Source organism: Ctenocephalides felis, unplaced genomic scaffold, assembly GCF_003426905.1.
Source record: "Ctenocephalides felis isolate EL2017-DRISC unplaced genomic scaffold, ASM342690v1 CF-g0.4_SCAFFOLD_00845, whole genome shotgun sequence".
NCBI classification, from domain to species: Eukaryota; Metazoa; Arthropoda; class Insecta; order Siphonaptera; family Pulicidae; genus Ctenocephalides; species Ctenocephalides felis.
In genome coordinates this window covers 85,627,872-85,647,885 of record NW_020536999.1, presented here as the reverse complement: position 1 = coordinate 85,647,885, position 20,014 = coordinate 85,627,872, and the positions used below count along the sequence as shown (strand labels likewise).

The following is a 20,014-nucleotide window of genomic DNA, read 5'->3' as shown; positions in this document are numbered from 1 at the left end:
TTCCAGATATTTTCACTGTGTATATTCAATAAATATTGGTTAATACTATTTAATAATCTATTTTTTTTTTCAAATATCTCAAATAATATAATGAATCTAACTATAGTAACATTTGTTGTGGAAAATCTTTCAGCTGTTTAAAATGGGATTACTTCTTTGCATGGTTAGTCGTTCGGATTTAAAGTTGACATTTTGAGCATAGAGTATGTTTTGATAAAGATGCATTCGGAAGGATTAGTTAGAGGTCATATTGGGTGCATTCGACTTGGACGCTTACGCGCTGTGAGCGCTCACGCTTATAAGCACGAATTTTTAGCGTTCGACTTGGCCGATAAGCGCTTAGAATCGATAAATAAATTCCGTTCGTTTTGGAAACTGTGAGCGTCAATAAGCATCAAAATGGCGGCAACTGGCGGTAACGGTAATTGTGTAAATTTTATTACTTTCTGGATCATTCAGCGGGATTATAAAGAATTTAACAATTAATAAATAAATGAAATTTGGTTTGCTTATGCTTAATTCATATTAATATTAAAATTAAAATTTAAAATTATTTAAAATTAATTAAATTAATTAATATTAATATTAATATTAAAAAATAAATGTGATATACAACTTGGCATTTTTGCGGGATTATAAAGAATTTAACAATTAATGAATAAATGAAATTTGGTTAGCTTATGCTTAATTAATAGTAATATTAAAATTAAAATTTAAAATTAATTGAATTTAAAATTAATAAATATTAATATTAATATTAAAAAATAAATGTGATATACAACTTGGCATTTTTGCGGGATTATAAAGAATTTAACAATTAATAAATAAATGAAATTTGGTTAGCTTATGCTTAATTAATAGTAATATTAAAATTGAAATTTAAAATTAATTAAATTTAAAATTAATTAATATCAATATTAATATTAAAAAATAATTGTGATCTACAGCTTGCCATTTTTGCGGAATTATAAAGAATTTGACAATTAATAAACAAATGAAATGACAGATAGTAAAAACAACTGACGCTCACGCTCACGCTGCCCTACCTCTGTGGCGTGAGCATATGTGAGCGCAAAATATGTGCTACGAGCATCCTACGATGGTGCTACGAGCGTACTTATGTGACACTCACAGCGCCAAGTCGAACGATGAAAGCGCGCTCACGGCGCGCTCACAGCGCGTAAGCGTCCAAGTCGAATGCACCCATTGTAGTCGCATATTTGGCGCTAGTGAGCATATTGTCAAATGTTTTATTTTTTTTTTTTTTTATTATTTTAATAATTTTTACAACTGTCCTGAAACGGACAACAAGTAAAATTTTTGACATGAAACTGAAGGCGTTGGCAAAATACAAATCATCTGACCATTGCCAGTGAATTGTCGAAGATCTTATCTATTGTTGATTAATGCAGATGAAATTTTCTTTTTAATCGGGCCCTGGTAGGGTTGTTCTGAAGTTTTCTCGCGAGCAAGTTTGGGTGTTCAGCTAGGCGATTTCTATATTTGTGTGAGTAAGCGATTATTTCATCCTTAACTGTGCTAGTGCCTGTGTCTTTGTGTATTAACCAATTTGGAACATATTTTGGTGCTTTTAAAATTTCTTTTAATAACTTGTTTTGAAATCTTTGAATTATTAAAGCGTTTGAGTTGGAAGTTGATCCCCATAGCTGTATGCCGTATGTCCAAATTGGTTTAATGATGGCTTTATAGAGGTAAATTTTATTATGAGTGCCAAGTTTTGATTTTCGTCCAAGGAGCCAATGATATCTTCTTCTGGTTTCTTCTAGCTGCTTTCTCTTTTTCTTAATGTGTTCTTTCCAGGTTAGTCTCTTATCCAGGTGTAAACTTAGATAAATGTTTTATGTTGATTACTAAAAACGTTAGTGTTATTTTTGTGTCAATTGACAAATTGTGATTATTCTGTTCTGTTTGTGTTTGTACATTTGTTAATAAAGATTTCCCGTAGGGTAAGTCAAGTTATAGTAACCGCAAACAAATCAAAAATGAAAATTTTTGAATATCTTTACGTTTCTAAAGTTTTTGAACATTTTGGCATATATTACAAAAAAACCAATGTATGTGGGTGTATGGGAGTATGTGTATTTGTGTATGTGTGTGTGTGCGGATACAAATTTTCGTTGACTATTTCGGGAACACCGAACAACCGATTTGAATAATTCAAAAAATATTCGATTCGTATTGATAAGGAGACGTGCTGATTAGTTTTTGGCAAAAGCAGACTGAGCCGTTTTGAAGATACGGAGCAAAAAGAACTAAAAATATAACCTAGTTTTTAAGAGAACGGAGCGTCCGATTTTAATAATTCAAAAAACATTTTACTTGTATTGACAAGATGAACAACTTATTAAATTTTTGGGAAGACAGGTTCAGCGGCTATGGACTCTTAATAAAAATAAGTTAAAAAAATTTCGTGGTCAAAAATGTTTATTGGACATATGTACATCAAATTATTAGATATTTTATAGAGATTTTAATAATGTGTACACATTTTGTGCGAATGGGTTCCGTACCAAATTTACCTTGAGGGACGATGCCATGCACCCCACTAGTTAAGAATTGCTATCAAAGGCATAGTTTTTTAACGAAATGAATAGAACAGCTTCAAATTCAGATAAGGACATAATTACTGCCATATACTCTTCTTTTATCTATGGGCCGATTGTCGCACAAAACTAAGAAACAATAATTCTCATAGGGATACATCAAACGGCTTTTAAATTTCTGAAATCGGTTTAGGCGTTTTTGAGCAAACATCGATGAATGGTCTAATTTTGACAAATGCCAAAAAAACGATATAAATTTTTGCAAACTTTGACGAATTTTTGAGGTTAAACGAGTTGTCGTAGGGCCGTAATATTTTAGTATTGATAAGGAGACGTGATGATTAGTTTTTGGCAAAGGCAGGTCTAGTCGTTCCGAAGATACGGGACAAAAAGTGCCAAAAACGGTAACTCAGTTTTTGAAGAAACGGAGCATCCGGTTTGAATGATTCAAAAAATATTTTACTAGTTTGAACAAAGAATCCAAAAATTAATAAAGAAACAAAAAAGTTTTCTAAAAAACCATTTCTTTATTTATTTACAGTCGACGTTTCGGAACTAGATACGTTCCATCTTCAGGACATGTGTCAAGAAATATGATCTTGATCATTTAAACTTTAAACAAACAATATATTTAAGAAAAGCAGAAGATGATGAAATAAAATTGTGGAAAAAATAATGTATAGAAATGTCACAATATAATCAAAATGAAAGTAATAAAAAAATAAGTGGATTATATAACAAAATATTAGAAATGTTAGAAAATTTGAGAGTTTTTTTTAAGAAAAAAGTTAAGAAAAAACAATTAATTACCTGTATGATTGATTATACATTAACACTTTTTCACTAAAAAAGATTTTATCAGAAAAAGTAATTTTATAAATTTCTTTTTAAACAAAAAAACTAATTTTGTAATTCAAAACTTCTTTAAATTATGTCTTTTTTGAGTTTGTTATGTGAGACAAAAAGTACTATTCCCTTGATATTATGAGACGAGTTCTGTTTTCTCAGTAAGCATTTCTTAAAATTTCTAATTTTTTACATTTTAAAAATTTTATTTTAACCCTTTATCACAAGAAAACGGTCGGGCCGAACCAATATTTTTTGAACGGTTTTTGAATTATCAAGATAGATTCAGAATTACGGGCTAAAACGTGAACGAAAATTTTTTCACTTTTCTGCATTCACAAAGAAACGGCTTGGCTGATCGTCGCGCAAAATTCATAAACGCCAGTCCTCGTTGATATACATCAAATGGCTTTTAAATTTTTGAAATCGGAAACACACACACACACATACATTATTTTTCCAAATTTGGTCTCATTCCCTTCAGAATGGCTTGAAACGTCGAGAAAACATAAAATTAGCAAATCGGATTTTTTGATAAAAACATAAACTTCTCCTTCGGGAAATTGAAAAATGAAAATTTTTTTTCACAAAAGCAATTGTTTTGTCAACACAAGCAGAAAGTATTTTGAATCATTCAATTCTGATGCTTATTTCTCTCAAAAAACTGTCATTTTTTGTATACTTAGCTATGTATCTTCGATATGGCTGGACCTGCCTTTGCCAAAAACTAATAAACACTTCTCCCAATCATTACAAATTGAATGTTTTTTAGACCATTCAAATCGGATGCTCCCTCTCAAAAACTCGATTTTTATTTTCTGCCTTCTTTGTTCTTTATCTCCGTAACGGCTGGACCTGCCTTTGCCAAAAACTAATCAGCACATCTCCCTATCAATAGGAATCGAATGGTTTTTGAACCATTCAAATCAGTTGATCCGTGCGCCTTGAAACGTGACCGAAAAATTGTATCCATACATACATACACACACATCCATTTTTTCTGAGGTATTCCAAAATGTTCAGAAACCTTCAAAACGTCGAGAAATGTAAAAATTTTCAATTTCGATTTTTGGACGATTACAATCATAGATAAATAAGCATAAATGATTATAATAACTTACCCAACGGTAAGTTAAAAAATGCAGAAATGTTGAGAAATGCCGAGAAATGCAAAAATTTTCATTTTCGATTTTCAGCCCATTACTATAACTACCCCATAGATAAGTAAACAAGAACTACCCTACGGGAAGTTAATAAGCCAAGGTTGGATCACTGTTGTTAACTTGACTGAAGTGAAGTATGATTAAGAAGATATATATCTAAGTGTTGCAATATAAATTAAATTAAATGCATTTCAAGTAATATCCCAATTAATAAAATGATAAAAAAATATAACTGTCTCAACATTTTATCATTTCCAAAAAAAATCATCGAACATTTTTAACAGGGCATTCTTAACAATTTCTTCAATAAAATTTATAATAAAGCCGTGAAAAATATTATTAAATCTTCCTGCGCTTGCGAAACATTCAACTTTTGATATAAAACTTTCTTATCAATGTCGGAAAATGGGATATTAATAGATTTATTTACACAACAAACAAAGCAAGTGATGCTGAAGTTTATTTGACCTTGTTAAATAATTTAAGATTGTTGTTCAGAAAATTGTTATAATTTGCAGATAAAAACAGTTCGAATTGATATTGAGGAAATCAGGAATTTAAACTACGTGGCATCGTGCCTTAAGGCAAATTGCTGGAATTTCCCGTACCGTAACGAAATGTTTGAGGAATATTAAATGTTTTCATATAGATTATTTATTATAAATACTGTAACATTGTCTAATATATTTGTATAGAAGAATTGTATAAACTGAATTGCAAAGTTAAAAATATTTGGTTAAAGTATATTAGAACTTAAGTCAGAATTACAACTAAGGATCTTAGATAAACAAAAAAAAAATTGAAAAAAAAATTGAAAAAAAATTGAGATAATTTTTATTTCCAAAAAGCAATTATTTTGTCAAAACAAGCAAAAAGTTCTTTGAATCATTCAACTCGGACACTTAGTTCTCTCAAAAACTTTTTTGCACATTTAGCTCTGTATCTCCGAAACCGCTCGACCTGCCATTGTCAAAAACTAATCACCACTTCTCCCCGTCATTACGAATTAAATATCTTTTGGATTATTCAAATCCGACGCTTCGATCTCTCAAAAACTCGATCTATATTTTCTGCACTCTTTGCTCCGTATCTCCGTAACGGCTGGCCTGCCTTTGCCAAAAACTAATCAGCACATCTCCCTATCAATAGGAATCGAATGTTTTTTGAACCATTCAAATCGGATGATCCGTGCGCTCGAAAACGTGAACGAAAAATTGTATCCATACATACATACACACAAACATCCATTTTTTCTGAGGTATGCCAAAATGTTCGGAAATCTTCAAAACGTCAAGAAATGCAAAAATTTTCAATTTCGATTATTGGATGATTACAATAACTTACCCTACGGGAAGTTAACCCCTTCACTTACGATTTAGATTCGAAAATGTCGGGCCAAAGTTGTTCAAGCTGGCACATCGTTTGTGACTATTTTTCCTCATAGTGTACAGTTTATCACAAAAATAAAAATAATTTTGTATTTTATAGTTTCGTATAAATAAATATTTTGTAATACTCGCGTTTACCATACCGGGCCATGCTCATGATGCGTACTATTTGCTTCTGGCCCATATATCGTACGCGGGCAATGCCCGTAATATTCACTTTTGGCCTAGAAATCACACGCGGGCTCTGCTCGTCATTTTAAGTTAAGGGGTTAATTATTGAAGTTACAGTAGGTGTAGCTAATTTTATTTGTAAAATTACAACTGCATAAATATAATTCAATTAATACTATAAGTATTAACATTTATATCTGTTTTTTAGTATATATAAAATTTCTGTCAAGCTCCTAAAACACACTTGATTAAACCTAATCGAGTGCCAATTAACATACTTGTTAATACCTATCTCCAACATAACCAGGTCCAATTAAAAAACAATTATTATTAGATTAAATATCAAATGAACGCTTTGTTGAAACTTTTGCAGTCTCATTCGTTTATCAGTGCTCCAAGAGTTTACATTGCGTCAAGTGCGTAAATAGTTTTTCTTATGTGAAAAGTGAATCACCAAGTATAGTTAAAAACTGCAAGTTATTTTTTTTCTTTTATACATAAATTTAAATCATTTCTAGACAGATTATGTATTAATTTCAAAAAAACAGAGTGTGCTTATTTTATAAAATAAATAGGTAAGGTAAATGTACGCTATTCCGAGATAGTACATTATTACTGATGTAATTTTGTACATTATTACTGTGAGTAATTTTGATCGCAAAATAAGAAAACGGTCAATAAATAATAATTTTCTTCAATAGCACATCAATTATAATTTGAATCCTAACAAAATAGCACGATTTTCGAATTTAAATATTAGTTTTTAAAGCCATAAAAAGCTTTTGAAAGCATCGGTCGTGACCAGATCGCCATTTCGTACTGGCTTGTTAGCGAGTTGGTTATGTGACGGTTCCATTGCTTAAGGGGGTTGTTTGGTTTTTATTTTTTTTTCTCGATTTTGAGATTTTTTGATATTATGAAAGCTAAAAACCTCAGAATTATTTAAAAAAAATCATCTCAATATCTATTTTTTTGACGAAGATGATCCTCTGAAACCGTTTTTTTCATCGCTCCGCGAGCTATTGTATGCCAGCTGCTCTCTTTTTCATTATAATACCTCATACACACGACCTTTTTATGTGTCAGCATCTTTGAACAACTTGGTATATTTAGTACATTAAATTAAATGGTGTATTAAGTACATTAAATTTAAAATTTTAAATACGTTTTTCTCAAATTTGATTCCAAGACTTTGATTCCAATGCGGTGCCACAAATTAAAAAAAAACTACAAGTCGGATCGACTTGCATTTTTTTTTAATTTGTTCACCACTGTAATACCTAGTCCCCCTACCTCAAACAACTTGATATTATTACGCAAAAAATTTTTGCGAAGCTTCTCGCCCCAATAAAAAGGCATTTTTTAAACTTTTTTTAAATAGCTGCCATTTTTTCCCTTTTTGCTTTTTTTCTTTCATTTTGGTAGGGGGACTGGATTCAGACTTCTTCTTCAACGTAGTTGAAAAGAAAAAAAAAGAAAATTTTGTAATATTCTACGATTTCGTAATTTTTGTTTAAAAAAACGCATGTCTCTATGATAAATACATTTCGAGGAAAACAAAAACAAATACCTTGCATTTTTTGTAAAAAAAAAAACGAACAACCCCTTAAGGTTTTTATTCAATTCCGATAAGCTTAATCGATTCAAATTTGTGAAATTTTTGATCAGTAATAATAAGAGATTAGTTTTATAGTTAAATCGAGCATAAATTTGTCAATAAATTGTCAGTTTTACTAATTACTGTAATTAGGTTCACACAACTGAACCCGTGAACGTAATTCCGTGAGTTATTTCGCAATTACGAGAAGTAGACTTGAAATAGTTTTAGCTTTCATTTTCAACTGTGCTTAAATTCGGCGGTGTTTCTAGTGTTAATAAGTTTGTTAATACTGTAACTTTATTACGGTGTATGTTTTTTTTTTAATTTTTAACCCTAATAATTGGGTTTGAAATGACTACTTTTTTGTAAGAAAGTACATGATTTTTTCACATATTTGCATTATTCCGATATACCTGGAGTACCGTAGTAATGGGAGAATAATTTTTGTCTACCTTTCATCGATGAGCAATTATTTCTGTTATATAAATTGAATAAAAATACAAATAATTCCTGTATAGCGCACGGTACTTATAGGGCATGGATTCACTAGGCCGCTGGTATGCAAGTATGTATGCAGAGATCTAGAAACATTCCTATAAACACGGTAGTTTTGGATCCAATTAAGGCAGTAATCTTTTGGTATATTATAAGTTATTAAATCAATATGAATTGCAATTACTCGAAAATACGTTGCCGATGCTACTCTTGAATGCTTTTTAATAGTATATCACAGTTTATTAAATACTATTAAAATTATATTCAATATCAGTTTTTTAAAGCTTCTAAATCATACAAAATTTCCAATCAAACCTAATTTAAGCTAGTTGGCATTGTTAATTTAAAAGACTTTAAAGGTTATTTACGTTTCTTTGTAGAATTGAACCTTTTGTTTCAAAAATACACTTTTAACTTATATAATAGTTTAAATTTTATATTTATTTAAAATTTTATATTTTTATTTAATCGCCGCTAAATATTATTCCTTCATTGTTTTATATTTTTATTTGATTTATTTATTTACCAAAACTCTTCTCAGTATTGATAATGATTATTATACTGTTACCCTAATAATACCAGCTTTTACTTTATTTTTGTTATGGAAGTTTTCCAACTTATATTTTTATGATTTTAAAAAAACTAAATTAAACTAGTTGGTATTGGTATTTTGAGGCAAGTTACAAGAACTTACCGATTTGTGTAAATAATCGACCTAACTCATGATAGATAAATTAATTTATGAGTAGTTAAAAGTATTCGAAAAGGATTTATTACACATTATTAAAAATCGAACACGTCAACCCGGTCGGAGTATTTTTTAAAAGCAAATTTTCAAAAATCAATAATTTTAATAATTGTACCAGTTTTTTGTAGGACTTTTTTTGTGTAGTATGTTCATTAAGACCAAGCATTTATCGTTATACCAGGTAAATCATCTACTTTTAAATTGAACAAATGTCAAAAGAACTACTCATTTTCTCAAACGTTGATGAATTTTCAAAATTAAACTGCTTGTCGTAAGGCCGTAATATTTCAGTAAGTTCTATAAGACCATGATATATATCGTCCAAAAAAGTTCCATGAAAATCTGCTTAAATTTTTTTTTCAACAGTTAATTACAAGAAAATAGCTCGGTAGATTTTCACCTAAAACTAATCAGTATCATTCCCAACTAATATCTTTCGAACATTTTTTGATTTTTTAAAATCGGTTCGGTAGTATGAGCTTAAATGTGGACGAAAGGTTTAACACATTTTTCCAAATTACAAAGAAACGGCTCGGCCGATCGTAGCACAAAACTGAGAAACGATAATTCTCACCGAGATACATCAAATGATTTTTAAATTTGTGAAATCGGTTCAGGCGTTTTTGAGCAAACGTCGATAAAAGTTCTAATTTTGACAAATGCCAAAAAGACCATACTAATTTTTGTAAACTTTGACGAATTTTTAAAGCTAAACGAGTTGTCGTAGGGCCGTAATATTTTAGTATGATCGAGAAAACTATGGTATCTACCGTCAAAAAAAAATAATAAAAATCGACGAAAAAAATTTTTTTAACACTTTAATACAAGAAAACGGCGCGGCCGATCTCTACCAACAACTAATCAGGTCGATTCCCAACCAATATTTTTCGAACGGTTTTTGAATTTTCAAAATCGATTCAGAATTGCGGGCTAAAACGTGGACAAAAAACTTTTCACTTTTCTGCTATTTACGAAGAAACGGCTTGGCCAATCTGACAAACAATAGTCCTCATCGAGATTCATCGAATGGCTTTTAAATTTTTGAAATCGGCCCAGCCGTTTTTGAGAAAACGTCGTTTTACGGCAAAAAATCTGTTCACATACACGCACACACATACACACACACACATACTTTTTCCAAATTTGGTCTCATTCGATTCAGAATGGCTTGAAACGTCGAGAAAACATAAAATTAGCGAATCGGATTTTTTGATGAAGACATAAACTTCCCCTTCGGGAAATTAATAAATATTTAAAATTATATCAAAGTATTGCTTTTTAATTAACCTTATTTTTTATAACCAATTTAAGTATATTCGTCAAGGTAATACGATCAAAAATGTATGCTTCGTGCGCTATCACGGAATAACGTACAACGACTCCCGGCATTGTGTTCATAAGTCGAATTTTATCACGGAATTAGGGATATAAACGCGTGGTTCAGCAGAATGCCGATTATTTCTATAAATGAAATTCTGCATGCAAAATTTTGGTCTATAATGATGTTATAAGTCTAATTTATAGAATAGAACAGTTTCAGCTCGTTCCCTTTCCTACTTTTTTTACCAATCATCTTTAAAGTAAAACGTTCTTCAATATCCCGTAATATGGTACATTTACCTTAGATATCGTGTTCACGTTTGTGATTTGTTTCCAGTTATTGTGTTTATAGTTTAGAGACTTTTTGAATAATACTTACAATAAATGTTGAAATTAGTTGTTGGTAAAAATCAAAACATGAAGTGCTAGATATCATTCTATAGTTTAATTAATTGTGTTCGGTGTGTTCCATTAATAATAAAAATGAATAAAAGTGAATACCTTCAAGCAAGGGCTGTTGCCAAAAGTTATCAAAGCTCTTCAAATCCTTCAACTTCTAGGGGCAAAACCGCTAAAAAACCTAAGCCATGTGGTAATGCACTTCACGGGAACATGTACCAAATAAAATTACTCATGCTCTTCCTATGTCGAGGCACTTTTTTAAATTATGATTTTAGATTGGGTACAGAAGTAGAAGAAGCGGACAAATTTGATGATCTTTTGTTTGAATATAAAAAGGGTGGTCAAAAGTATTACAGACTTCTGCAAGCCAAACACCTGAATAAAGAAGGTACGAAGAAAATCACCTCACGTGATTTGATGGCGAATAAAACAAATGACTTTAGTCTAATAAAATATTGCAAATCTTATCTCGAGTTAAAGAAAGAAAAAATGTTTCAAGATGGAGTGATCAAAGATGTCATCATCTGTACTAATGTTTATTTTGATGTTAACAATTTGAACCAAAACAATATAGAAATCGATGAAATAATAGGAGAGGATGAACTATTGAAAATGGAGAGTAATAAGTTACCCAAACGATATAGATTTCGCAAAGATAGCATTGTTTCTTCATTAAAAAGTAAACTAGATTATGAAAAAGCACCTTATACTAACGAAGAAATAGAAGAATTTCTAGATCATTTAATTTTTGCAGTAAATCAGCCAAATGAAAAAGAAATGCAGGATATTATAAAAAAAGAAATTGGCGAGGAAGAAGAATTTGACATGGAAACGACTGAAACGGTGTATTACAAACTTCAAAATTTAATAACGGATTTAGTGAAGGATAGAGAAAGCAATAAATTTATTTCATGTGAAGATTGCAAATTTGTTTTTGATGAAGCCAGAAAGGGTATTTCGATCCTGTTCGGTGTGCGAAATCCTATTAACTCTTTTACTGGAAGAACGGAAATGTTGGTTACTTTGCACGAATCACTTAGGAAAAATAAGACAGTTTGCATAAGTGGTCTTGGAGGAGTCGGAAAAACAGAATTGACCAGAAAATATATCAAAGATCACAGCGAAACATTTGATAATAAAATTGTATGGATAAATGCTGAGACAAAAGAGTCTCTTCAAGATTCTTTTAAGAGATTGGCAACTGATAAACTCCGAATTAAAATCAAAACAAATGATAACAGCCCTAAGGAGATTCGGACTATAGTAGAGGATGTATACAACTTTTTCTCGCGCTATAGATGCCTATTTGTTTTTGATAATGCCGAAATATACAAAGGAGACAACAATGGTATTGAGCAATTTCTTCCTTCAATTCCTGAAAATTTAAATACGCCTCATATTTTAATAACTTCGCGCAACAAGAAATGGCCAACAAAAATTGAAAGATTAGACTTGGATGTATTCACAGAAAAAGAAGCATCAGATTTTATTCAAACGTCACTGGAGTTAGATAATAATTCAGAAATACAGAATGCCAAAAAGTTATCACAAATGTTGCAATATTTGCCTTTGGCACTTCAACAAGCAGTTGCGTACATAAAAATGCACGATTATCTGAAGAATATCAAAGAACAATTTACTGTTTTTGATTATTTGGAAATATTTGAAGAGAAGACAAATGAACTGCTTGACTTTGAATTTCCTGCAGATAACGAGAATACTTACTCTAAAACAGTTCTGGTGACTTGGAATGCTTCAATTTATGCAATAAAAATGAAAGACAATGGAAACAAGGCAATAGAAGTTTTAGATCTTTTATCTTACATGGGACCCGACAATGTTCCGATGCTTTTATTTTTGCCATTATTCAATGATAAAAATGAATTAGGCAGCGCCATTGAATTGTTGAAACAGTTTTCGATGATAAATTCACATGAAGGAAAAGTCAATGTCCACAGATTGGTGCAGCAAGTGATTAGATCGAACTTACAAAAGGATGAAAAAGAAGAAGAGGTTTTAAAACAATGTTTGAATTTATTCGTATCAAAGATCCTGAATTTTAAAAATATTGACCATGCATTTCTAGTTTGGAATTATTCTAAAAAGTATAAGCAACTGGTCCAACAACATTTTCAACTTGCAATTTTAATAGGAAAAGAATTCAACAACTCCGGAAGATATCGAGATGCCTTTACAACATTGTGGTGTATTAGGCGCATGGAAAATATAACTCATAGTGATGTAGAATTGATTGATATTGAAGGTGGCATGATGGAAGCACTACTAATGTTATTAGAGTATGATAAAGTCAAAAATATTTTTCAAGATTATTTAAATTTGCGTGAAGCTAATTTGGGATCAAATCATCTTCTTACGTTGCATACTAAAAAGTGTTTGGGTAAAATTTATAATCGTTCAGGTGATGGTAGTGAAGGATTAAAATACTATCTTCAAGTACTTGATTCCCATAGAAAAAAATTGAGAGATCGAGAAAGAAGTTTGGGAAAGCATCATTATGATACTCTACGTACTAGAAAGGACATAGCTGACATTTTAATAGAATGTGAAAAATATGACGAAGCTCTTCAAGAATTTGATATTTTGATTAAAAATCAAGAAGATGCTCTTGGCAAAAACCATATCGATACCATGCGTACTATAGGTTGGAAGGGGGTTGCATTGTACAAAAAAGGCGATCATGATGCGGCTCTTAATGTACTTCTAAATTTACTTCTAAAGCAGATGGAAGTATTGGGTAAAGTAGATGGCGATACTATAGACACCAGGCAACATATTGCTTATGTTTTGGGAAAGAAAGAAAACTTAGTCGAAGCACTGGAATGTCGCAGAGGATTGCTTACAGATCTAGAAAGGAAATTAGGGAAACATCATCCTGATACTCTGCGCACTAGAGATAATATAGCATACATTTTGATAAATTTAGAAAAATATGACAAAGCCCTACAAGAATTAGATGTTTTGATCCCACTTCTAGGAACAGTTCTTGGTGAAAAGCATGGTGACACTATGCGTTCTACAGTTTTAAGAGGTGTAGCATTGTACAAAAAGGGCGATTATGATGCGGCTCTTGGTGTACTTCTAAATTTACTTCTAAAGCAGATGGAAGTGTTGGGTAAAGTAGATGGCGATACTATAGACACCAGGCGACATATTGCTTATGTTTTGGGTAAGAAAGAAAAGTTAGTCGAAGCACTGGAATGTCGCAGAGGATTGCTTACAGATCTAGGAAGGAAATTAGGGAAACATCATCCTGATACTCTGCGCACTAGAAATAATATAGCATACATTTTGATAAATTTAGAGAAATATGACGAAGCCCTACAAGAATTAGATGTTTTGATCCCACTTCAAGAAACTGTTCTTGGTGAAAAGCATGGTGGCACTATGCATTCTACAGTTTTAAGAGGTGTAGCATTGTACAAAAAGGGCGATTATGATGCGGCTCTTGGTGTACTTTTAAAGCAGAAGGAAGTGTTGGGTAAAGTAGATGGCGATACTACAGACATCAGGCTCCATATTGCTAATGTTTTGGGAAAGAAAGAAAAGTTAGTCGAAGCACTGGAATGTCACAGAGGATTGCTTACTGTTTTAGAAAGGAAGTTGGTTTAGAAAAATATGATGAAGCCCTACAAGAACTTGATGTTTTGATCCCACTTCAAGAAACAGTTCTTGGTGAAAAGCATGTTGACACTATGCGTTCTACAGTTTTAAGAGGTGAAGCATTGTACAAAAAAGGGGATTATGATGCGGCTCTTGATATACTTCAAAATTTACTTCCAAAGCAGGTGGAAGTGTTGGGTGAAGTACATGATGATACTATATCCACCAGGCGCCATATTGCTTATGTTTTGGAAAAGAAAGAAAAGTTAGTCGAAGCACTGGAATGTCACAGAGGATTGCTTACAGATCTAGAAAGGAAGTTTGAGAAACATCATCCTGATACTTTGCGCACTAGAGATAATATAGCATACGAGTATATTTTAATAAATTTAGAAAAATATGACGAAGCCCTACAAGAATTTGATGTTTTGATCCCACTTCAAGGAACAGTTCTTGGTGAAAAGCATGGTGACACTGTGCATTCTACAGTTTTAAGAGGTGTAGCTTTGTACAAAAAGGGCAATTATGATGCGGCACTTGATTTACTTCTAAAGCAGATTGAAGTGTTGGGTGAAGTAGATGGCGATACTATAGACACCAGGCTCCATATTGCTTATGTTTTGGGGAAGAAAGGAAAGTTAGTCGAAGCACTGGAATGTCACAGAGGATTGCTTACAGATCTAGAAAGGAAATTGGGGAAACGTCATCCTGATACTCTGCGCACTAGAAATAATATAGCATACACTTTAAAATATTTGGAAAAATATGATGAAGCCCTACAAGAATTTGATGTTTTGATCCCACTTCAAGAAACAGTTCTTGGTGAAAAGCATGGTGACACTATGCGTTCTACAGTTTTAAGAGGTGTAGCATTGTACGAAAAAGGCGATTATGATGCAGCTCTTGATGTACTTCAAAATTTACTTCCAAAGCAGGTGGAAGTGTTGGGTGAAGTACATGATGATACTATATCCACCAGGCGCCATATTGCTTGTGTTTTGAGAAAGAAAGGAAAATTAGTCGAAGCACTGGAATGTTACAGAGGATTGCTTACAGATCTAGAAAGGAAATTGGGGAAACATCATCCTGATACTCTGCGCATTAGAAATAATATAGCATACATTTTAATAGGTTTAGAAAAATATGATGAAGCCCTACAAGAATTTGATGTTTTGATCCCACTTCAAGGAACAGTTCTTGGTGAAAAGCATGGTGACACTATGCATTCTACAGTTTTAAGAGGTGTAGCATTGTACAAAAAGGGCAATTATGATGCGGCTCTTAATGTACTTCAAAATTTACTTTCAAAGCAGATAGAAGTGTTGGGTGAAGTAGATGGCCTTACTATAGACACCAGAAACCATATTGCTTATTCTTTGGAAATGAAAAAAAAGTTAACCTAAGCACTCGATTGCCACAGAGAATTGATTGCAAATCTAGAACTAAAATTGGAGAAATATCATTCTGATAGTCTGCTTGCTGCAAATGATATAACAGACATTTTAGTAGATTTCCAAAAATATAATGTGATGATTTAGTTGGTTCGTGTAGACATTATTTTACTGGGTAGTTTGGAAAGTAATTTTGTTTTTATAAGCATTTTGACAAATCATTTTCGTATAATAAACATATTTTTTATTAAATTATGTTTTGGCCATTTCGGTCGAACTTTTTTTTATCATATTTGGAATCATATATGATTCCAAAGTATACTTTATAGTCTTTATTGTTAAAAAAGTGATCAATGTGGGTTCAATTGAAGGTTCTACTGTCTGAAAAATTGTGACCGTATTTATAGAGTTTGAGTGTGATGTTGGATTCAAATATGTAAAATTAAATTCCCTGCCATAAAAAAACGAAATTACTTTCTGAACAGTCTTATAGATTGCGTTATTTCAAATTTTATTGGAAATATTATGGTAAATATGTACTAAAGTAAATGCCAGAAATGTTGTTTGATATAAAAATAAATTTGAATTAAATTATAATAAAAACATGAGAAAGACAAAGAATAATTTAATGAAAGGATTCTATTAAAAACCAAAAAGATGTAAACATCTAAAATGTTGCAAATATCATGGATGAAATTACAACCTGTGAAAAGAGGCTGGTGCAATATATTATCATAAAATTAAGCATTATAACAATTATCATTATTCAACGTGTAAGCACATTTTTTAATTATATATGAATATATAAAGTTTTAAGATTTACCATTATTATACAATCCTAGTTTGTAATATTTTCATAACTTTGTTAGTTTGTTTTTTATGTAACGCAAAGGGCGAGAAACATTGTTCTTAAGGTGCGTCCACACCTAGCGAACGAGCAAGAACGAACGTGGCGTTTGATATACGCGTTGTTCGCTTTTGTTTGAAATTTTTAATCTGCGCATACAATTCATCATGTTCGTTCGTTAGGTGCGGGCGCACCTTTAGCATCCCTGATATGTATGACTCTCCATTTCTGGTTCTGTCTATAATCTAAATATAGCAATAATTTAGTTGTAAATTTCCTGAAATATATGTAAAGCATAATTAAGGGTTTTTACTAAAAAATAATACAACTATCTTCTACTCAAAATTTACACAAAATGTGTACATATTAAAATCTCTATAAAATATCTGATTTGACTGAAAAATTTGAATTTTTTGAAACTTTGAATTGTTTTTACAAACTTCGCGCTCCATACCTCTGAAACGGCAAAATTGCCTTTTGCATAAACGCTTCGCGATCATGTTGCCGAATGATTTTTCAATCATGCAAATCGGTTATTCCATACTGTCGAAAATGTCGAGAACATTTGTTTGAACCGTATAAATAAACTTCAAAATTAAAAATCTTAGTACGTAACCCAAAAAAATTACACCAAATGTGTACACATTATTAAAATCTCTATAAAATATTCGATTATTTGATGTGCATACATTTTTGACCGCCAAATGGCGAAAATGAAATTTTTTTTACGTTTCAGAGGTTTCTGAATATTTTGGCATACCTTAGAAAAAGTGGATGTATGTGTGTGTGTGTGTGTGTTCGGATACAAATTTTCGTCGACGATTTCGGGAACACGGATAAAGCGATTTGAATAATTAAAAAAACATTCGATTCGTATTGATAAGAAGACGGGCTGAGTAGTTTTTGGCGAAGGCAGGTCTAGTCGTTCCGAAGGTATGGGGCAAAAAGTGCCAAAAACGGTAACTCAGTTACTCAAGAGAACGCAGATTAACAAGATGAAGAACCGATCAAATTTTCATAAAGGCAGGTCTAGCGGTTTCGGAGATCCAATAAAAAAAAGGAAAAAAAATGCCATCTGGCGGTCAAAAATGATCATTAGACATATGCACACCAAATTATCAGATATTTTATAGAGATTTTAACAATCAGAATAAATTTTGCTTACATTCCTATGAGTTCCGTACCAATGCCTATCCGTTAGACGCCGGCGGGGTGCTTACGCGCTTCGATATTTCGTCTCTATGCAGTTAAAGCAGTACGATTGCTTTGAAACAAAGTTTAGAATTTCCAAAATATATCAAAATACACTTTTCTTCAAAAAGTCTTTTTTTCAAGAAAAAGTAAATTTTTGTCAAAAAATTATAGTTTCTCAAAAAGCTAATTTTTCAGAGTAATTTTTTTTTCAAAAATGTTTATCTTTAAAAAAAAATTTTTTTTTGGTTATGGAAGTTCCAGCTATTTGCGTTAAGGCACGATGCCATGCGCCTCACTAGTTTCAATATAAATTAAATGTTTTCTGAATTTTTCAAATCGGACGCTTCGTTCTCTTAAAAACTGAGTTACCGTTTTTGGCACTTTTTGTCGGAACGGCTAGACCTGTCTTCGCCAAAAACTAATCAGCACGTTTCCTTATCAAACGAATCGAATGTTTTTGAATTATTCAAATCGGTTGATCGATGTTCCCGACAAAAAGTTGTATCCGCACGCACACACACATACATACATCAATTTTTTCTAAGGTAAAATGTTCAAAAACCTTTGAAACGTAAATATAAATTTACTATAATCTTAAGATATATAAAAATTTTCATTTTCGATTTTTTTTAGTATCGCAATTTGTTGGTACTTCCCGCACCGTAATGAAATGTTCGAGGAATAGTAAATGTTATCAAATAGATTATTATAAATACTGTAACATTATTTGTAATTTTCGACAAGAGATAAGAGGCTTATAAATTGGACGACGACGTTTATATATGTTTACATGAAAAGTAAACAAACAAAACTTAAGGAATAAAAGTCTTCATCTTATATTCCTAAGACATACTTTAATTATAATTTTTTTTTGAATTATTGTTTACTATTATTATTATTTTATTATTAATATTGTTATTATTATTATTTATACTTTATGCTATTATTAATTATCTGTTTATTACCATTATCATCAAATTTAGTACATATTTTCATAAATTAGAATACGTACTAATGGGTAGTTCTCTAAAAACATTATACTTAGGTTAAGTCTCAGATTAATTACTAAATGTCTTTTTCATAAGACAGATTGTAATTTGATGTGCATATGTCTAATAATCATTTTTGGCCGCCAAATGGCATTTTATTATACTTTTTTTAATGGCTCTCCGAAACCGCTAGACCCGCCTTCATGAAAATTTGATCAGATCTTCATCTTGTTAATACAAGTAAAATGTTTTTTTGAATTATTCAAATCGGACGCTCCGTTCTCTTAAAAGCTGAGTAAAACTTGAGTTAATTGGCATCTTCGGAACTGCTGGACCTGCCTTCTCGTTTCATCCGTGTTCCCGAAATCGTCCACGAAAATTTGTATCCGAACACATACACATACACACACACACATACATCCATTTTTTCTAATCAATCTAATCGGATCCCCGTAATCGCAAAAAACGTATTCCCATTTTTTTTGCACATTTTGTACCATATCTCCGAAACGGTCTCCCTATCAATATAAAATCTAATGTTTGGTATTACCAACTTGGTCTCAAACCATTCAGAATGACTTGAAACATGAATTTTTTTGCGGAAACATAAACTTCTAACCAGGATATTAATAATAACATTTTGGTATTCTTAATGATATATTTAACTTAACTTTAAATACACCATAATTTTCCCGATTTCGATGTGGACGGTTCAGATTGGTTCGATTTGAAACATGATTTTTAATTATCTAAATCATAAAATTTTAACCTTTTTAAAATTCAAATATTTTAAAAGATTCAAATTATTTAAATTATTCTCTTCTGCCAGATGTAGCAGTATAAAGTTACCGAGCCTTATATTTTTTAAAAAATTTGTTATGCATATTTACTAACATAAGGTCACACCATTTTTTTTTGTACAAGGTAGTTATTGTAATGGGCCGAAAATCGAAATTGAAAATTTTTACATTTCTTCACGTTTTGAAGGTTTCTGTACATTTTGGCATACCTCATTGTCAGAAAAAATGGATGTGTGTATATACACACATCCATTTTTTCTGACATACATACATATGTACGTATGGATACAATTTTTCGTCCACGTTTTTGGGCGCACGGATCAACCGGTTTGAATGCTTCAAGAAAACATTCGATTCCTATTGATAGGGAGATGTGCTGATTGGTTTTTGGCAAAGGCAGGTGTAGCGGTTTTGGAGATACGGAGCAAACAGAGCAGAAAATTGAAATCGAGGTTTTGAGAGATCGGAGCATCCG

At 31.5% G+C, this 20,014-nt stretch overlaps 1 protein-coding gene across 1 annotated transcript; it reads left to right on the top strand.

Moving 5' to 3' along the window:
- Positions 1–10,778: 10,778 nt before the first annotated feature.
- On the top strand, positions 10,779–15,721 carry LOC113391233. The gene is made up of 3 exons (XM_026627181.1): positions 10,779–11,450; positions 11,508–14,263; positions 14,311–15,721. The coding sequence occupies exons 1-3, from the start codon at positions 10,779–10,781 to the stop codon at positions 15,719–15,721; spliced, it is 4,839 nt and encodes a 1,612-aa protein (XP_026482966.1).
- The last annotated feature ends 4,293 nt before the right edge of the window (positions 15,722–20,014 follow it).

Coding starts and splice junctions, on each gene's coding strand:
- LOC113391233 (XM_026627181.1), top strand. CDS start 10,779: ATGAATAAAAGTGAATACCTTCAAGCAAGGGCTGTTGCCAAAAGTTAT. Junction 11,451..11,507: donor TAGATCATTTAATTTTTGCA/GTAAATCAGCCA, acceptor GAAATTGGCGAG/GAAGAAGAATTTGACATGGA. Junction 14,264..14,310: donor GTTTTGGGAAAGAAAGAAAA/GTTAGTCGAAGC, acceptor TTACTGTTTTAG/AAAGGAAGTTGGTTTAGAAA.